The 18129-nt window shown below is 36.7% G+C and overlaps 1 protein-coding gene across 1 annotated transcript; it reads left to right on the forward strand.

The window, feature by feature from the left end:
• The first annotated feature begins 235 nt into the window (after window positions 1–235).
• Window positions 236–16891, forward strand: LOC104910359 (phosphatidylinositol 3,4,5-trisphosphate-dependent Rac exchanger 2 protein-like). The gene is made up of 7 exons (XM_019614351.1): window positions 236–331; window positions 406–528; window positions 2206–2310; window positions 5160–5261; window positions 6991–7152; window positions 14506–14639; window positions 16738–16891. The coding sequence occupies exons 1-7, from the start codon at window positions 254–256 to the stop codon at window positions 16889–16891; spliced, it is 858 nt and encodes a 285-aa protein (XP_019469896.1). The 5' UTR covers window positions 236–253.
• The last annotated feature ends 1238 nt before the right edge of the window (window positions 16892–18129 follow it).

Raw genomic sequence — 18129 nt, forward strand, 5'->3', positions numbered from 1 at the left:
GTTTCTCAGCTTCATTAATATTTCATTGCTTAACTCTTTTTATACTCTACTGAGATAGGCTTTTACATCATGTTTAGGATAACAGAGCTCCTGAATGTTTTATAAATAAAATACTTATTTCAGATTCAGAATAATACTCTAATGTAACTCTATATCCAAAATGTAAGAAATTTAGGAAGCGATTTGTAAGCATAAAATGCCAAACGTTATTTGAGTGTTCTTGAAATAACTGCTTCCTTATTTGTCTTATTTCATGCAGGCATTCCTTCACCGAATGATCCAGTGTGCTGCAGCCAAAGTGGATAAAAATGTCACAGAAGAGACAGTTAAGGTTAGTCTCCTAATTGCACGTGTGTTTTATTTTGTATCGGTTTTTTTATTTATCTGTGTTTTATTCTTTTGCAGATGTTGTTTTCAAATATTGAAGATATTCTTGCAGTTCACAAGAACTTCCTGTCCCTCGTGGAGGAGTGTTTGCAGCCAGAACCCAGCGCACACCATGAAGTTGGAACTTGCTTTCTTCATTATGTATGCTGTCTTCTATTATAACTTTCTTTCACTTCTTTTCCTTTTCTGACCATCTCTGTTAATTAATGTAATGATGAGGAAAAATATGACCTGGTTGCATAATGTTGAGTACTTTGAGGTCATCTCTTGGTTACTGTCATCCCCCAGAAAAGGAGGGGGATGAAAAAATGAAGGAGGAACATAAAATGGGCAATTTGTTGTTCATTTTTTATATTCAACGAAGTAGCAGTAATGCCTCTTGTAGCTATTAATTTTTTTATTTTTATATTTTTGTAAAATATATATATATATTTTTAAATGAAGAGAAAAAATCAGTTGAGAGAAGTAAATGTTAAACCTGTACCAAGCAAATGTCTATATTTGTATCTGCTGCCAGAGTTTTCACATGAACTCATCTTCAGGGCCTTTAAGTTCGAAGAGTCAAAAGTGTATTTGAAAACAGAGCAGGGCTTTAAGTTTTTTGCCTAACAGAAACCTACAACTGCTTTTTAGTAGTAAACATAATGTCAGAGGTCTAGTACTTGCCTGTGGCCTGCTGGATGAGAGATTACCCAAGAGCAGAGTGGTGGCTGGGGCACTGGTGCTTGAGGCTGCGGGAGAGGACAGAGCGCTGTGCTGCGGCACTGGTGTCTTCTGGTGGAGCACTGCTGTGTCCCATGGCACTGTAACTGGTTATAAAGTGAGGAGCCAATGGCACCTGTGGATCCCAAGGGTTGTCTCTTTCACCTGAGAGAGCTCTGTTTGGTATAAATTCACATAGGGTAATGGGTTTTTTTGAAAGGGATCTCAGCCCAAACTGACACAGCAAGCCCTGCAGTGTGGGGGTAGCTTGCTGTTGCCAGCATGTGCGATGGAGGTACCAGGAAAAGGTAAAGTATGGTAGACTTTACTTACGTTGCCCTTAGATTCTAGGAAAAAAAATCTGAATAATTAGGGAAGAATTGCTGGGTAGATATTTCCATAGTTCTTTGCTGTGAAGATGTTTTATTTCTTATAACTCCGGTACCTCCACAAGCATGTTTGTAAGTTCTTCAGTAGTAGTCTTCTTTGCATATTATTTTTCTTGTTGGTTTAAAACAAGGATGTCACTGTTGCAAAGCTCTGTAGAATTAAAGCAAGTTAGTTTACTTTAAGTCCCAGACCTAATGAGAAGTGTAGATGTCATTGTTATCTTTGCTTAGAGTCCCATTTATTTGCTGAATCTTTGTTTATTCATTGTGAGAGGAGAAAATTATTAATGGTTAGTGGAAATTGAGTAACATCAGTTTTTGACTCGATGGAAGCATGGCTGACATTTGCAAATAGATGTTTGCAATCAAAATAGATAACAGTGCCAACAATTAACATACTAATTGTGCATTTTCCTTGGTGTTTCTTTGTTGGTGGCCGTGGTGTGTTGTTTCTTTTTTATCCTGTGTTTTGTAGATAGTCCAAATTCTGAAATTTTTCAGGGAATTCCCAAGAGATGCTTCCAGACTGTTCACTATTCTAATTAAAAGCAGAAATAAAAAGGACAAGAAAGGCTGGAGCTCAAATAGTAAATGTAGGAGAGATTGATAACCTTCCAAAACAAAGATTGTGTTAGTTAACCAGCTTTCAAAACTGTGATTTCTGTGCTTTATTTATTAATAAAATGATCAAAACGGCAATTGAAGAAAAATTTCTTTGTTTCTATAGAAAGAGAAATTTCGTATCTATGATGAATACTGCAGTAACCATGAGAAGGCACAGAAAGTTCTGCTTGACCTCAACAAAATAAGAACAGTGCGGACATTTCTTCTGGTAAGTAAACTTTCAATTGATGTTCTAACAGTATTTTTTTTTTTTTTTAATTTTGGTAGTGAGTTTCTAGTTTTGTTGTCTCCACCATGTAAAAACTATATAACACCTTCAAGTGATCAGCGAGTAGTTTCAACTAGAGGTGATGTTTTCAGAAAAGGGGACTGTGTACATCAGCTGCCCTTGGATCTGTGCATAACACAGCATTAGGCTTTATGCCTTGATCTTGCTGGTCAAGGAAGAAAAGGGTGTAAAACCAGCTGTCTCTCTAAAAAGGGAAAAGAATAGATCAAGTTGTGTGAGGAAGGACAGAGAGGATAAAGAAATGAAATTAGAAGCCGAAAGTCTGTGCAGAACTTTTGATGATGATGTCCACATACTGGTACTGTAGTCGAGGCTGTGCTGAACAGTAAAATGTTTTCTTATGGTTCATAGAGTAGTCATCCTGATTGTAGACACAGAGATTAAAAAACAAACAAACAAACAAACAAAAAAACAGAAAAAAACAATACCTAGCCTTCTACATATTTAGTCTTCAACTTTACAAGACAGTGAAGGAGGAGTTTTAAAATGTTGAGTATGACAGACCTCATTATTTTTCCACAGCAGAAACAGTTTCCATATAAATACTGAATTTCCTAATTGTTGACATTATTTGTTAAAATAAGATTTCAGTGTGGAATGACTTTGCATTATCCTTTGTTGCATCCTGTGATAACGAGGTCAGCTTTGAAGTGCAAGGCCTTCTGTGTTGGAACTTACGCACTTGGAGAGGTGCTCGCGGATAAGATACTGAAATTCAGAATTCAGTGATCAAATCCAATTATTGTGTTTTGGGACTACGAGCGAACTTGAACAAATGTCACTATCAACAAAGCTTAACAGATGTCGTTACATCACAATATTTATTTATTAATTTTTCGTACACTCTAGACTTTCACTGCTGCTGTTTCTTGTCAGAGTTCTTGGTAAAATTGTCCTAGAGTAACTTAGTAAGTCTGGGAAAGGTACTGCCTCTTCTCCTATCTGCATTAACTTACAGCCAGGGAATTTTGTTATTGCATGGATGCACAGGGTATCTTGAAGCACCATCTGCCTTTTTTTGCTGTCTCTTATTCTACAGTGTTCCTTTCACAGTAAAAACCAGCAACAACAACAAACAGCTTCAGAGTTGTTCTGTTTCCTCAGAGATTGACACGTATTCCTCTACTTGAGGAGCTGCACACATGATTCTTTTTTTTGGCGACAGCCTGGCTGAACTTAAGAAGGTGTGAATGCTGACTAAAGAGACAAAAAACAAAATGATCTGAAGAAAGATTGCAAAGAGCTTGTTTTGAGATAAAGAAAGCCAAGTGTGCAGTTGTGGCAGTTCATGTGTTAGTGCCATGTATTCCTGGGGGCACACATAAGGCTTCTACAGCAGTTTATCTACAGGTGCAGTTTGGGGTGCACCTGTAGAATAGGCAACAACAATCTAACCCAAAGAACAGAATCTCTGACTATTCAATTTGAAAGTAAAATTGAATCCTTCTAGCCAGACAGAACAGTACAGGTCTTTAGAGGTGTGATTATCTACAAATAACTTGGAGTTAAAACCAGACTTTTGTGCCTTTAAATATAAAGACAGACATTACATAAACCTGTAGTTCACATTATTTTGAGCAGGTTCATCAGTCTTTTTGATTGGTAGGTTAAGTTAGGTACTTCAGGATAAAGCAGTCTTTAGGATAAGGCAGAAAGTGGTTGACCAGGGATACAGAGCAGAGTCTTAGGCGTGGATGTACAGATCCCCATAGCAGTACTGGTTGTTGGGCACACGCATTGTGAGTTAGATGCTGAGTGGAGCAGTCACCCAGTTGTGTAACCTCTGTTCCAACAATGGATCTGCATCCAGATTAGTGGCCTGTATCAAAATATCATCTGTGTTTTAAGTGCATTTGTTTAGTGTTTTCATGTTAGACATCTTGCTCTTTGAAGCCATAGTTGATCTCATGTCAATTCCTTCTGGTATCTTGATAAAATATTCATTTTTACTGTAGATCTTTATGCACTTGCAGTTTGATTACAGCAATTTCAAATATTTGTTGTGATGTCCCCTTAGACTTGGTTGTCTCAGATTGCCCTAATTCTTTTCTCTCTCTCTCAGCTGCTTTTTCATGGGTGCTTCCATGCAGTATTTCAAGTATTCTTTGCTCCTGTGTTGAAACTTGTCAAAAGTCACAGATTCCTTAGCCCGTGACTATGGATATTTATTCAGTGCCCATCATCTTTAAGTAAAAAAACATCTAAACAGTAGACATTTATTGTATCAGGATGACCATATTGAAATCCATAAAACCATTTTTCGTACTACTTTCTACCTCAAACAGCGTCTGTAATGATCACTCTGAATTCTGTGTTGTTGTTATTGGCATGTGAAAGGATATTAGCATTTTATTTATTGCCTCTTATTGTAAGTGTTTACATAACTTTCCACTCTTAATTGGATTAGATGAAGATAATTAGGGTTACCTGCATAATGATTACTGCATGACACCACTGCAGCTTCCTTGTCATGGATGATAGTCTATGTACCTGTCTGTGCACGTGTTCAATTCTGTTCCAGTGATAGTCTTGCAAATCTCTCTCTTCACATACTTGATTTACATATAGGTTAGTTATTACTGTGTGCGCATGCTCTTGTCTTCATTTTTGTAAATTTTAAAAGCAACTGCCTATATTATAGAAACTTGATGTTTAATGGAGATTAAAGCCTATTGCGGACTCATCTCTTGAACTTTAGTGTAACTGATCCTTTGACAAACTGTAATGTTATCAGGATTTATTAATCTGTGAAACTGTTTGCACTCTAGAATTGCATGCTCCTTGGAGGACGTAAGAACACAGATGTACCATTGGAGGGATATCTTGTAACACCAATACAGAGAATATGCAAGTATCCTCTTCTTTTGAAGGTACTTCTCAGTTGTTTTTTTTTTATCCTGGATTTCATACTCTCCTATGAAACTGGTTGCCAAGCGTATTTCAGTGAAACAGTGGAAACTATCTCCCTTCAGAGTGAATAATCTCAATAAGATATGGCACCCAGACTTGTGTTCATTAAAGCTAATGGCAAGACTTCTGATATCAGTATTAAAAGCATGGAGTTTGGCTCAAGAAAGATTATTAGCTTTCCTGTATATGTAGCAGTGAAGTTGACTCTTCATTGTTGAGTGGAAGTGAGGCATTCAAGTGAGTTTAATGAGACTGATTTCAGCTGGGTTTGACCATATCTTTCTTTGCTTAAAATGGTTGCGGTAGCGGAGTTTGTTACCAACATACTTTGCTGAATCTAATTTACCATCATAAAATGGTAAATTAAAAATATATATGAAAATGATTTTAAAGAAACACTTCAGAATAACAATAAGATGTTGTGTAATGTATTTTTAATGTGTTTGCATGTTTAGGCTTACCTTACTGTTACGGCTTAATACTTAAAGAAAACTGTTAAATGTGCTGATAAGCATTAGATATTCAAGTCTCTGAGCTACTGCAGTTTTCTAATGCTGGGAAATAAGATAATATGATCTTTTGGAAAGCAGATATTTTAAACACATTTATGCTTAACAAATTTGAGGTTAACATTGTTTATTATTTCAAACTGTGAGAGAAAGCAAGAGCAGATTCTGCATTAGTTGTGATTATTAGGCTATATTTTTTTAGTCCATATGAGTTTAGATCTCAAACATTGCCACTTAGAAGGCATATGCATTTCATTGCTCTAACATAAAAGATTAAAAGCAAACACGCTAAAATAAAGATTTTTTTAAAAAAACAAGTTAATACAATTACAGTGAAGTTTAAATCATCTCGGATAACTGTGGTTTTATAGTTCCTTTGGCTTATTTTAAAATTATATTTTATTTTTTCAGTGGAGGATCTACAGACAAAACAGGGAAATTGACTAATGAATCACACTAGTGGCACATTGAAATGAATATATTTATGTAAAATAAATTTTGAGAGAGTGTGCTGGTGGCATTGTTAAGGATACTTGCTAAAGCTTCTGAAAGAACGTACCCAACCTTCTGTCAGAATGTGCACTGAAGGCAGCACTTTGCTGAGCTGTAAAAGGGGAGTTGGTAGTTTGAGATAGGAAATCTTCAATGAATACAGGCAACTCCACTTTTGTTTTTCGGTACGGCTGCTATTGCCAGTAGCCATACAAAATTGGTGAGTCACCGAAACTATTGTTCACTGCTCCCTTGTGTTACAGTAGATTAAACAATAGAGTGGAGATAAAGAAGCTGGTTTTTTTTTATCCTGAGTTGCAGGAAAAGCAGGTGTTAATTTTAATGTCAGTAAACTAACATTTTAATGCAGAATTGTTATCTTTGTTGTTGAACAATGCCATCCCACAGTATTTAAAAACAACAACAAATGTCAACATGCAGAAGGTGAGAAAAGTAGCAAAAATAGAAGCTTTTTCCTAAGTAGTGATTTAGTTTTATTATTAGTAATTTATTTCTCTGTGTTTTAGTTTCCTACTAGAACAAAATGCAGGAGGGCTTATTACTTTTGCACCTAGTGGAAGAAGCGTGTCTATGATTCGATTTTGTATCCTGGTCAATTTAAGCCGCCTGTAATGTTCACTTAGAGATCAAAGACAAGTTCTTTTTTTTCCTTCTAATGTCTTAATAGGAGTTACTGAAGCGGACTCCAAGGAAGCATAGTGACTATGCAGCATTAATGGAAGCCCTCCAGGCCATGAAAGCTGTCTGTTCCAACATAAATGAAGCCAAGAGACAAATGGAGAAATTAGAGTTTTTGGAAGAATGGCAGTCTCATGTTGAAGGATGGGAGGTAATGTCACGAAATGTGTCACTTTGCATTGAGGGAGATTTATCAATTTTCAACAGGCATGTATTGCACAGGTTTTATAATCCTGAAGATATAGTGAGTTCCTCACTTCTGTTAAATGACAGCTTTTATTTAGACTCTACACTGCAAATTGTTTTGTCCGTGATTGAGCATTGCTATGTAGAACCTCACTGATTGGCATCTACATTTAGTCCAATGAGTTAACTTCTCATCCTAATTAATACCTCTGTATCTCTGTCCAGTCTGATAATAGACCTTCAGTTAATCACCCACGTTGGCTACCTGCCAAGATTCAACAGCTTAACTGCTGGCAAGATTGGTGACCAGTTTGAAAGCTGATAACCCTTAATAGTGAGAGGTTCATGTGCTTCTCACTGTAAAAGTGGTCATGAGTGCTATCTCCAAAACTGTCCCCTCAAATCTTGTGCTAATCCTGATACATATAGGCAAGGATTCTTTGCTCTGTGTAATATTTAGTTTCTGGAAAAGATAGAGAGGAAAATGTATTTTTTGAATGCTAGCCTGGTAGAGTGAGATCTAATCTTTTAGCTATGAAGTGGGAAATGGCCTTCATACAGTACAGAGAAAAGAAAGGGTTAGAGGCTTGGATGGGACCTTGAATCAGAGAAAGCTTTGAGATGGATCTGCTTGAACTTTAACTGACAGAGTTCCACGGGAAGTATGATAACAAAAATGTTGACAAGAATAGGCAGCTTTCAAGTAAACATTCATACTAATAAGTAAAATGGAAGAGAGGAAAAACAGTCTGTACATAGCATTGTTATCTCCCTGCTGTTGGCTGTTGCTAAGACTGGGTCTGTGATGCATTTTTTCAGTGGCAACAAAGTTTGTATAGTACCTTCGAGCTCATCTCTGCTTTGAAATTTCCTATTTTTCTAAAAATTTCCTATTTATTTTAAGTATGGATTCAACAACAGATTTTACTTCAGTCAAAATTCTCCCTGTATCTTCAGTACACTGTAGGATATGAAACATATAACTTATTTTTCCTTTTCATGTGGCAACATTTTCAAAGGCAGCTCTTCCATTGCTGTAATTAGGTATGATTTGGGGGAGAAAAATCTTCTCATCCCAGACCTTAGGGCATGATAGTCTTGCTTGAGACTGGCATTGTAACACATTCCATGAAAATTCACTGTGCTATGAGAAGCGGGATCCTAGCAAGTACAGAAGCTCTGTAACTGTTAGTCTCTATTTAGTCAAACCTTTCTGTGTAACTGCATTAGTTATAGTCAGCCTCAAAACAAAACAGTCCATTAAAGATGAACAATAAATGACATGAAATCTGTACTCATGCCAGGATATTGTTCACAGGATTTTTAAGACGGACCTAAATAAAATAAAGCTGTAAGTGTTATTATTGAGAGATAAATCTTATGTGAAAGTAGTAAATATCTTAACAGCTGCTTGTTTAGACATCATAAAAATAAGTTTCTTCTTTGCAATTAGCTTGACCATGCTGCCATCAGCTATATCTTAAAAACATTACATGTAAACATTAAAATGCATGTTACTTTTGTGATAACGTCATAGAGGAGGCAACAGCAAGCTAAATGGCAAGTTAAGTACTTATGTTACTAATATTTTAAGGTAAGATAAACTTGTTAAGTTCTTATTGCCTATCACTGATTTTCTTCCTTCTGTTGTCAGATTTTCAGTTAGGTCTTCTACTGCAATTATTAAGTTCTACTTGCTTTTGGTGCCTTGAGTGTTATGTTTATGTCAAATACATCCTAATAAGCACACCCATTATGAAGTTAGAGTATGATTAATTCAATGCATTATTAGTTATGTAAGTTGATTAAGAACTATTCTCAAACCTCTAACCCTGAATAGCAAATCCACTTTCCTGCATTAAGCTTTTTCTCACTCGTTAAGAAGACTTACAGTAGTAAATATGTTTGCTGTTGGATACACATTAGTGAGCAAAAATAGCTATATGCGAAACACAGAATTCACTCTCTGCTCAGAATGTGTTCTGTGGACTGTAACATAGTAATTTCCTTCCAACATTGATTTTCTTTCCCTAGATTTAATTTTAGAATTTTACTTATGTTTGAACTCTGAGAGAATACCATTGTCTTAAGATCTGTTTTCAGAACAGTTATGTGATATTTACTGTAGTTGAGCTGATCAGGTTGATGTTATCATATGGCAGCCACAGGGTGCCCAATCTGGCAAAACTGCCCTGGCCTTAATAGGCACATCCTTTGCAAGCATGAAATATGTTTAATCCTTGAAATGGTCAGAATTCCAGAGCGTTCATAAGAACTAGCAATGTTTTGAATGAATCCAAACAACAACTATGAAATCTCTCTGAATGCGATGTATGAGAGTGGATTTAATTAAATAAACATCTGGTTTTCTGCATAGCCTAAAAATAAAGAGGAAACTTGTTGGAGATTTCCTTCCAGAAGGAAATGCTTAGCACATTGCTGGCCCCAACTAGAAGGGAAGGGGGGGAAAAAAGACTATTTTAAGAATCTGATCAAAGCATGGCTTGAATTCCTATACATAAGTGTCATAAAATGAAGCTTGTGTTTGTTACAACAAAAATACAGATTCATGGAAAAACGGAACATCTGCTTCAAGAAAGGAAATTAAATGAGAAAGTCAATATACTCAAAATTTTCTAAGTGGTTAAATTTATTTGCCTGAATTCAGAACTTGTGTAGGTGGCTGTCTCAGCTGGAGAATGGCTCAGCAGCTGAAGGAGCCCGCCAGTAAAATTTGCGTGGATGTTTCAGTGATGGAAGAAGAAATAAAATTGTTGTTCGTTCTAAGCTGGAACCAGAACAGCCTAGTGTGACTCACAGGCTGACTTATTAACAATAGCATGGGATATTCTGTCTCAAATAGCATTTTAATAGAGATTTCTGTTTTAAACTCCAGAAGTTTTAGCCCGTTTTCCTGGTTTATTTCTATTTCCTATGCATACGTGCAAGTACTGAAATGTAAGGGAATAAGTACAATTTTTGTCCTTTATCACTGATAGATGGCTACTGAATCAGTACAACCAGATCTTCATATTTGAATGAAATTTGCTCAGAATATGTGGATAAGTAACGTCTGAAAAAACTGAAACCAACAAATACTGCTTTTGATTACATAGTAGTAAAGGACATTTTTTACTATCAAAGATATGTGTTTAATGACTTAAGGATAAAAAGGGAATATTTTAAATTTCTTGTATACAGTCTTTCTCCTTCCAATGTATTTTAGTGTTTTTATTTTATATTAAGTACTACTCTAAAGAAAGATATTTGGGGTTTTCAATGACTCTGTAAGAAAGATGAAGGACAAACTAGGTTATAAGAATTCTGGTTTCACTAAAAATACCCCATCAGCTTTAATTGCTGGTACTTCATATCAATACATGAGTTGTAGCATAGGAGCAGTGCTACAGTGAGCAACAGTGTGATCTTCACTTTCAAGCAGTGAGTATATATAATAAATGTTTTCATGAAAATTTTATTAAAGCAAATTACTTTTCACTTTCTAATTGCTCACATTTAAGATTTCCTTGATAGTTTGAGTTCAAATATTTAATGAAAGCATGTTTGTCTCAGAAGAAGTTGGTAATATTTGTTCCAAAAGTTTGTTCAGTTTTAGCTGTGGAGTCAGTAGCCTCTCCTGCTTATAGGACAAGGGTGTCCTCTAACTTGTAGCCTTGAACTAGCTCCATGAAAGGGGCTGCTCAGAACTGGGTAAATGAGTTATCCTAATGGCCTGCATGTAAACTAGTTTGAGTATTCCTGCTGAAAACCCTTGTTTAAAGTGCAGATGCATCCTTCATGAAACGGTTTCTACAGTTTTCATCCTCCTTTGAATTGTGTGATAGATATGCTTGTCCTATGTGCAGCCCATCATGTCCTTCTTTGAGATGTTTTTCGGGATGCTCTGGAGAGGAGTGCTTACGTCAGATGTAGAATCGGCATTGCTTTCACATAATATACCCTTCCTCTTCTGTCCCTTTCAGCTTCTTTCCCATCCAAATTCTAGGAGCAGGCTGGCCCTCACAGTGTTGAACACATAAGGCATGTTGGAGGGAACAGAAGGAGGGATATTTCTGCACTGACAGTGTTATGTAGGAGAGCCAGACGTGACTTCTGATCCTGTTATCTTATTCCCTTGGATTTCAGGAAATGCAACAGTAATAACAAAATTCATTGACCTACAGCCACACCAGCATGGGTTGTGATCTTGTCAAAAGGTATAGGATAAGTGAAGTTAACATTGTTCAGTATTTGGAAGGGAGGTCTCTAAGGGAAAAAAGTACCATTATAATGTTTTCATCATCTAGTAATTTGTATTAGAAGAAGAGAAAAATGAAGAGGAAAATAATAGCAAAGTATAGTAATGTGATACAGATAATACTGTCATGCTGCAGCATTAAGCGTGAATCGTAAATGAGGTAAATCTTGGGAATTGAGGTAACCTGAAACATGTAGGTTTAGCATATGTAAGAAATATGGTATTTAAAGTCATGATTCTGACATGGTAGCAGAACTTGCTTGGACTGTTGGGAGAAGCTTAAATTTTCCTGCAGTGAAAATGAGTATTTCAATATAACGAGATTAAATGATTTCATTAATTGTCTTCTCTGTGAAAAATACACCCTTTTGTAGAAAACTGAAACTGCTGATACAGTTTTAAAACTTTAAAATTGATCTTTTTGGTGCCCAGGTAAAAATGATAATTTTTCAGCAAAGATGGAATTTTCTGTAAAAACAAGGGAACACAAAAGTCGGACTTCAAAAATCAAAACCCAACAAATTTTAAAAGTAGCATAAGGTATTAGTTACTCTTATTAATATACAAATGAAGTGAAATAGAATGGAAAGTAATAACCTACTTTTCTGTAGTTGTTAGCAAAAATTAAATACAGTCCTAATTTATGCTTAATTTATATTATTGAATATGCTTTTAAGGTGCTTCAGTGTTTGGTTTCTAATAAGACTGTAAGATTAATTTGCTAGCTTCTGGTGCTTATTGTCTCTTAGGAAAGGAAGTATGGCCTAGCAGCTACAGATGACATTCATTTTGCCTCATTTTATCCCAAACAGAATCAAGAGAGGTTAGTTAGCATTGATAACTGAAGTTTCTTGATCTATAGAGCTGAATTGTGGTTATAGTTGTGCAGTCTCTCTTATCTCTGTAAACAGCCTGTTTGCCCCATAGAGCAGAGTCTAAGCTATTGCTCAGTATTCAGAGCTGTGATGTACAAAGGATGAATGATAAGATGAGGAGCTGAGAGTGAACCTGCGATTGCTTCTTGGTTCTTAATTGAGTGCTTTTTTTTTTTTGTGGGCTGCTGTGATTAGATCAAGAAAAGGAAGTAACTACAGCTATTGCAAGTAGAAATCATTCAGAACATGTGCAGACAAAAGGAAAATCCTGGCTTTTGCAGATTTTCCAAGTAGAATGTTGACTGCTTAAAATTAGGAAACTCCTTGGGCCAGGGCTGTATGTTTTGCTGCAGTCAGGTGTGTAATTGTTGATAGGATGGCATAAATTAATGTAGCACAGGGATGAGAGCTCTGTCTCTCAGGAACATGAATTTGTATGGCAGTCAATAAGACAGTCTGCTGTGTCCTGCACTTGAGCTGCACCACCATCATGAAGCTGCATAGATATGTGGAAGAGTGGCTGGAAAATTTCTCAGCAGAGAAGGACCTGGGGATGCTTGTTAACAACCAGCTGAACATGAGCCAGCAGTGTGGAACATGAGCCAGCGGTGTGGCCAAGGAGGCCAGTGACATCCCAGTTTGTGTCAGAAACAGTGTGGCCAGCAGAACTAAGGAAGTAGTTGTCCCACTGTACTTGGCACAGGAGAGACCACAATTGAAGTATTCTGCTCAGTTTTGGGCCCCTCGCTACAAGAAAAATATTGAGTTGCTGGCACATGCTCAGAGAAAAGCAGTGAAGCTGGTGGAGGGAATAAAGAAGACATATTGAAGACTGACTGAAGGAACTGGGCTTATTTAGTCTGAAGGACAGGAGGCTGAGTGGAGACACCATTGCTCTCTACAGGAACTTGAAAGGAGTTCTGTCTCTTTTCTCTGCTGACAAGTATTAGGACCTGAGAAAATGGCCTCAAGTTTTTATAATCAGGATGAGGGTCAACTCTTTGAAAGGATAGATAACCGCATGACAAGAGGAAATGGTTCTAAGTTGAAGGAGGGAAGATTTCGGTTGGATCTCAGGGGGAAGTTCTTTACTGTGAGAGTGGTGAGATGCTGGAACAGGCTGTCCAGAGAGGCTGTGGATGGCCCGTCCCTGGAGATGTTCAAGGCCAGACTGGATGGGGCCCTGGGCAGCCTGGTCTGGTATTAGATGGGGAGATTGGTGGCCCTGCATGTGGCAGGGAGGTTGGAGATTGATGATCCTTGAGATCCCTTCCAATCCAGGCCATTCTGTGATTCTGTGATTTGTCTGGGGAGGTCGTTGGATCAGATATGAGGAAGAACTTCATGGAAAAGGTGAAGAAACCCTTGGAACAGTGATTGGAACTGACTGCCCAGGGAAGTGGTGGAGTCTCTGTTTCTGGAGATATTTTGAGATGTGTGGATGTGGCACTTTAGAGATGTGGTGAACTCATTAGTGCTAGGTCGATCTTTGGATTTGGTGACCTTAATGGTCTTTTCCGACCTAAATGTTTGTGTGAGTCTATGATGTTCAGAATAAAAAAGAACAACTTGAATTCAAGACAGGCTTCCTCAGAAGGTTAGTTTGCCTTTATAAGGCATTGAAATGGTAGGAATTTTTCATAGAAATATTTGTGGAAAAAATATTACTCCTTGTTAAAGTTGCTTCTTTTTCATTAACCTTTTTGAAAGTGCCCACATACTTTTCAAATAGCAGAACGATGAATTTTGCATGAATTTTAAACATTACTGATTTTTGTTTTGAATCTAACTCAGTTTAGTGTGGAAGAATATATATAATCTTAGTGATGTTTAAGTTCTAAGATACCTTAACTTTCCAGTTCATCCTGGCATACATTATGTGTTTCAAAGCCCCACTTTCATGCATTCCTTAATAAATATTAAAATTACTGAGACGTGTTTGCCTGATTTCAAATGTAAATATTCAAAAAAGGAACAAACCATTACTCCAGTTACTAGAGGAACACAAAGCCAATGTTAAACATCATTAAGTAAATTTTTAAAAATATTAGTTACAAGGTAATATATTACCATGTGTATTAATCTTGATGTTTTGGAGAATTGTTACCACTGTATGTATAAGAGACATTGTCCTTCCTTGCTGTAGAATTCACACAAAAAATGATCTCTTTACCATTGTCTGTAGGGGTCCAACATCACTGATACATGCACAGAAATGCTGCGAAGTGGACTGCTTCTGAAAATTTCAGCGGGAAATATCCAAGAGCGGATATTCTTTCTCTTTGATAACCTTTTGGTATACTGCAAAAAAAAGCACAGGTAAAGAATTCACGTACACTTGGAAAAATCATTTGTGTTTTTCTCACGGTAGAATAGTTCTTTGTATTCTTTTTCTGAATATTTGAACAACTCCAAAATACTTACTGCGATTAATTGCAGTATATACTTCAGCATTTTCGGAGAAGACCTATCATCCAGGGGGAGATGTATTTAATTCAAACACTGAAAACATTGTGCAGTAGTGCAGAAACCACAGGGTGATGTACAGAGAGAAGGAATCTATTTCATCAGACTTTCACAATGGGTTCTATGTGATGGTCCACTCTCTTGTAGGAAGGGTAAACAATTTGAATTTATAGTTGAAACGTAGTATTGTAGCGTATGCTATAAAATTTGTCTCTATGGATTCAAGTGTTTTAAGCCTTTGTACATCTAATCAGGGAAAAGAACCAGAACACTACTTCTTAGTATATTACAAGGAACAATTCTGTAATTCAGCAACAATATTCTGCAGTTAGTGTTCACTCAGTATTCTTACACTTCTGCAAAATAAAAGTTCTGTGTACAAGTATTCCTCTAGAAACTGTTTTAGTTTGTCTATTTGATGCAAAACTGCTTTGAGTAGCCAGTGAGTACACATACTTCTAAATAGATCCTTTGTGGGTCCTTAGATACAAGATAGACCCTGGAAATTCTATCTAATACTGCAGTCAAATACAATTTTTTGTCACTGATAATAGAGACCAGAACTCCAGTGTGGGCACCACAATATTCATGTATTGTGTAGTACAGCAATGACCTGAGAACGCTTCAAAACACAACGTGATGAATATATATATATATATATATTGTGTATATATGTATATATATATATATACACAACTAACCAGTGGAAATTTGTCCATAAAGTGTATGAATCCAAAACCAATGTTTAAGTGATATTTAAAATTTCGTTAACAACTTTTGTTGTCTTATATGGTGTATAGTATATATACTTCATATATATTCTTCACATTAATTTTTTGCATATAACTTATCATGGCAATAATTTTCTAATCATATTCATAATACTTTATACTTCTTTACCAAATATTTTATATTCATGTAACATAAGGGCATGTGGCTAAAGGATAGATATCCCTTTTCTCTTCTTACGTGCTAATTATAGTCTTTTGGTTAGATGTAGTACCTGTACAACTTCTTGCTGAATACGTAGAGAAAGTGTTCTTATCAGTACACAGTTGGCAAAGCAGAAAATCATAGTAGTGCAAAGCATCCCTGGGCCCTTTTGATCAGGAATATCCTATGAGGAGTTCTCTAAATTGTAAAGTTGCTGAGCTTGTTCTGCAAGGGCATTATTCAGACTGTACTGGAAATGCTGGTTCTTGCTGTAGGTTATAACTGAAGGACATACTTGGTGATTTGGGGGACATTGAGGCCCTGGAGCAGGTTCAAAGAAGGGCAACAAAGCTGGTGAGGAGTCTGGAGCACAGACCTTATGAGAAGTGGCTGAAGAAGCTGGGATTGTTTAGTCTGGAGAAGAGGAGGCTCAGGGGAGACCTTATTGCTCTCTGTAACTACCTGAAGGGAGGTTGTACTGAGCTGGGGGTCGGCCTCTTCTCTTGTGTAATTGGTGATAGGACCAGAGGGAATGGCTTCAAGCTGCACCAGGGGAGATTCAGGCTGGATGTTAAGAAATACTGCTTTTCTGAAAGAGTGGTCAGGCACTGGAATGGGCTGTCCAGGGAGGTGGGGAAGTCAACGACCCTGGAGGTATTCAAGGAATATTTGGATGTTGTATTGAGGGCCAGGAGGAAACATTTTCCCATGCTGTATTTTGTCTTTAATGACAGAGTGACATGTAAGTATCAAGGTGCTGGAACAGGACTTTTTAGTATGAGACTTTGTTTACAACAACTCTTGTCATCTAGCAGTTTGTATCTAAGTCTTGTCAGAGGTAGCATTTTGCTTTGATGTCAGGAGTGTCCTATTCAGGAATGATTTCTACAGTTCAGCTGCACAGGTATAAGTGGATTGTGACACTTTTAGTTGTCTTTAAATACTTCTTGTACAAGTAGCATTGCAGAAACAAAGTAGAAGATTGTGGGTGACTGCTTATCTGCTCCTCTTTGATCAGGCGATTGAAGAACAGCAAAGCATCTACAGATGGCCATCGTTACCTCTTTCGGGGCAGAATAAACACAGAAGTGATGGAAGTAGAGAATGTAGATGATGGAACAGGTGAGTATATTTGTGCTGCTCATTTACAGAGTAGTCTATCATGGTGCTGAAATCAAATGCAGCTTCATAGTTTCTTTGAAAATAAAGAGAATAAGAAGCCACTTCAAAAGAGCAATCTGCTCTTATCAAAACTCTACTTCTGTGACAAATCATTGCTTTCATACTTTATTAGCTCAGCAGTCATGAGCACTAGCCTGAACAGAGTAATAAAGCAGAGTTATATTTATTGCTCAACTTGAGTCGTATGTTTAACTTTACAACATTACAGCTCTACTAAATAGTATCCCTAGGCAGGTGATGTATTTGTAGTAGCAAATGCTGAATTTGTAAGGTGTTTGAGGAAAAAATTTTTCGTAATACTCTTAGGACATAATAAAATAGGAGGTATTACTTTATATTTCCAATGATTCTATGACTCATACTGATTTCTAGTTTTCTCTTCTATTTTTCTTTGCAGTTTTCTATACTTTGAAAGTTCTTTTCCAGAGAAAACCAATTAACTCTCCCTTTATTCATTGACATCACTTTAATTATAACTCTTGACATTGCTGGGACCACAGAAGATTATATACACCATGAATATTCTAAGAAATTTGTAATACAATATTTCATTGTTTCCAATTCCATGTATTACCATGCTTTAAGCAAATATTTCTTCTGTTCTCTTTAGTGAAGATTTCTTCCTTTCTCCGTGTTCATCATCTGTATTTCTCAAGGCTGTCATTACCTTCTTCATTGGCATGTTCTAGCTATTCCATACTTGTTTACACTGTCCTTTTATTTCCTGTGCATTCATTTTTTTCCTCAGCCAACTTTCAAGCGCAAGTTATCCCCCTCTCTGCTCCAGACACCAATAGTCTAATGTCCTCCATCAATAGGAAATCTTGCTACCTTACCCATTTCCTATAGCCTTGCATACAATACTGAAGGCCATCTTCCTTCCTTCCCACTTCCTCTCCTGAGCCATTTCAAATCTTGTTGCTTTGTTATATGCAACATTTCTAAAACCCAGAGAGGTTCCTTTCCTCACTTCAGAAACATGAGTTAATGGTTTGATTATTTTATTTTGTGTGTAATTCTCACCTTTTTTCCTCCACATCCCCAAGTTTCCTGCCTTCTCCATTTCTATTAGTCCAGTATCCTAGAACAGTATTTTCTTGTAATTATTCTTTTTCATCGTTCTATGGTTCTCTTTGAAATATGGAAATATCTGCCATTTCCCTGGCCTGTGGCAGCTTTCCTTCCTTTTCTTTCTTCCTATCACTTTTTTCTTTTTTCTTCTTCTTTT

The sequence above is a fragment of the Meleagris gallopavo genome, chromosome 3 (genome assembly GCF_000146605.3).
Source record: "Meleagris gallopavo isolate NT-WF06-2002-E0010 breed Aviagen turkey brand Nicholas breeding stock chromosome 3, Turkey_5.1, whole genome shotgun sequence".
In the NCBI taxonomy this organism is placed as follows: Eukaryota; Metazoa; Chordata; class Aves; order Galliformes; family Phasianidae; genus Meleagris; species Meleagris gallopavo.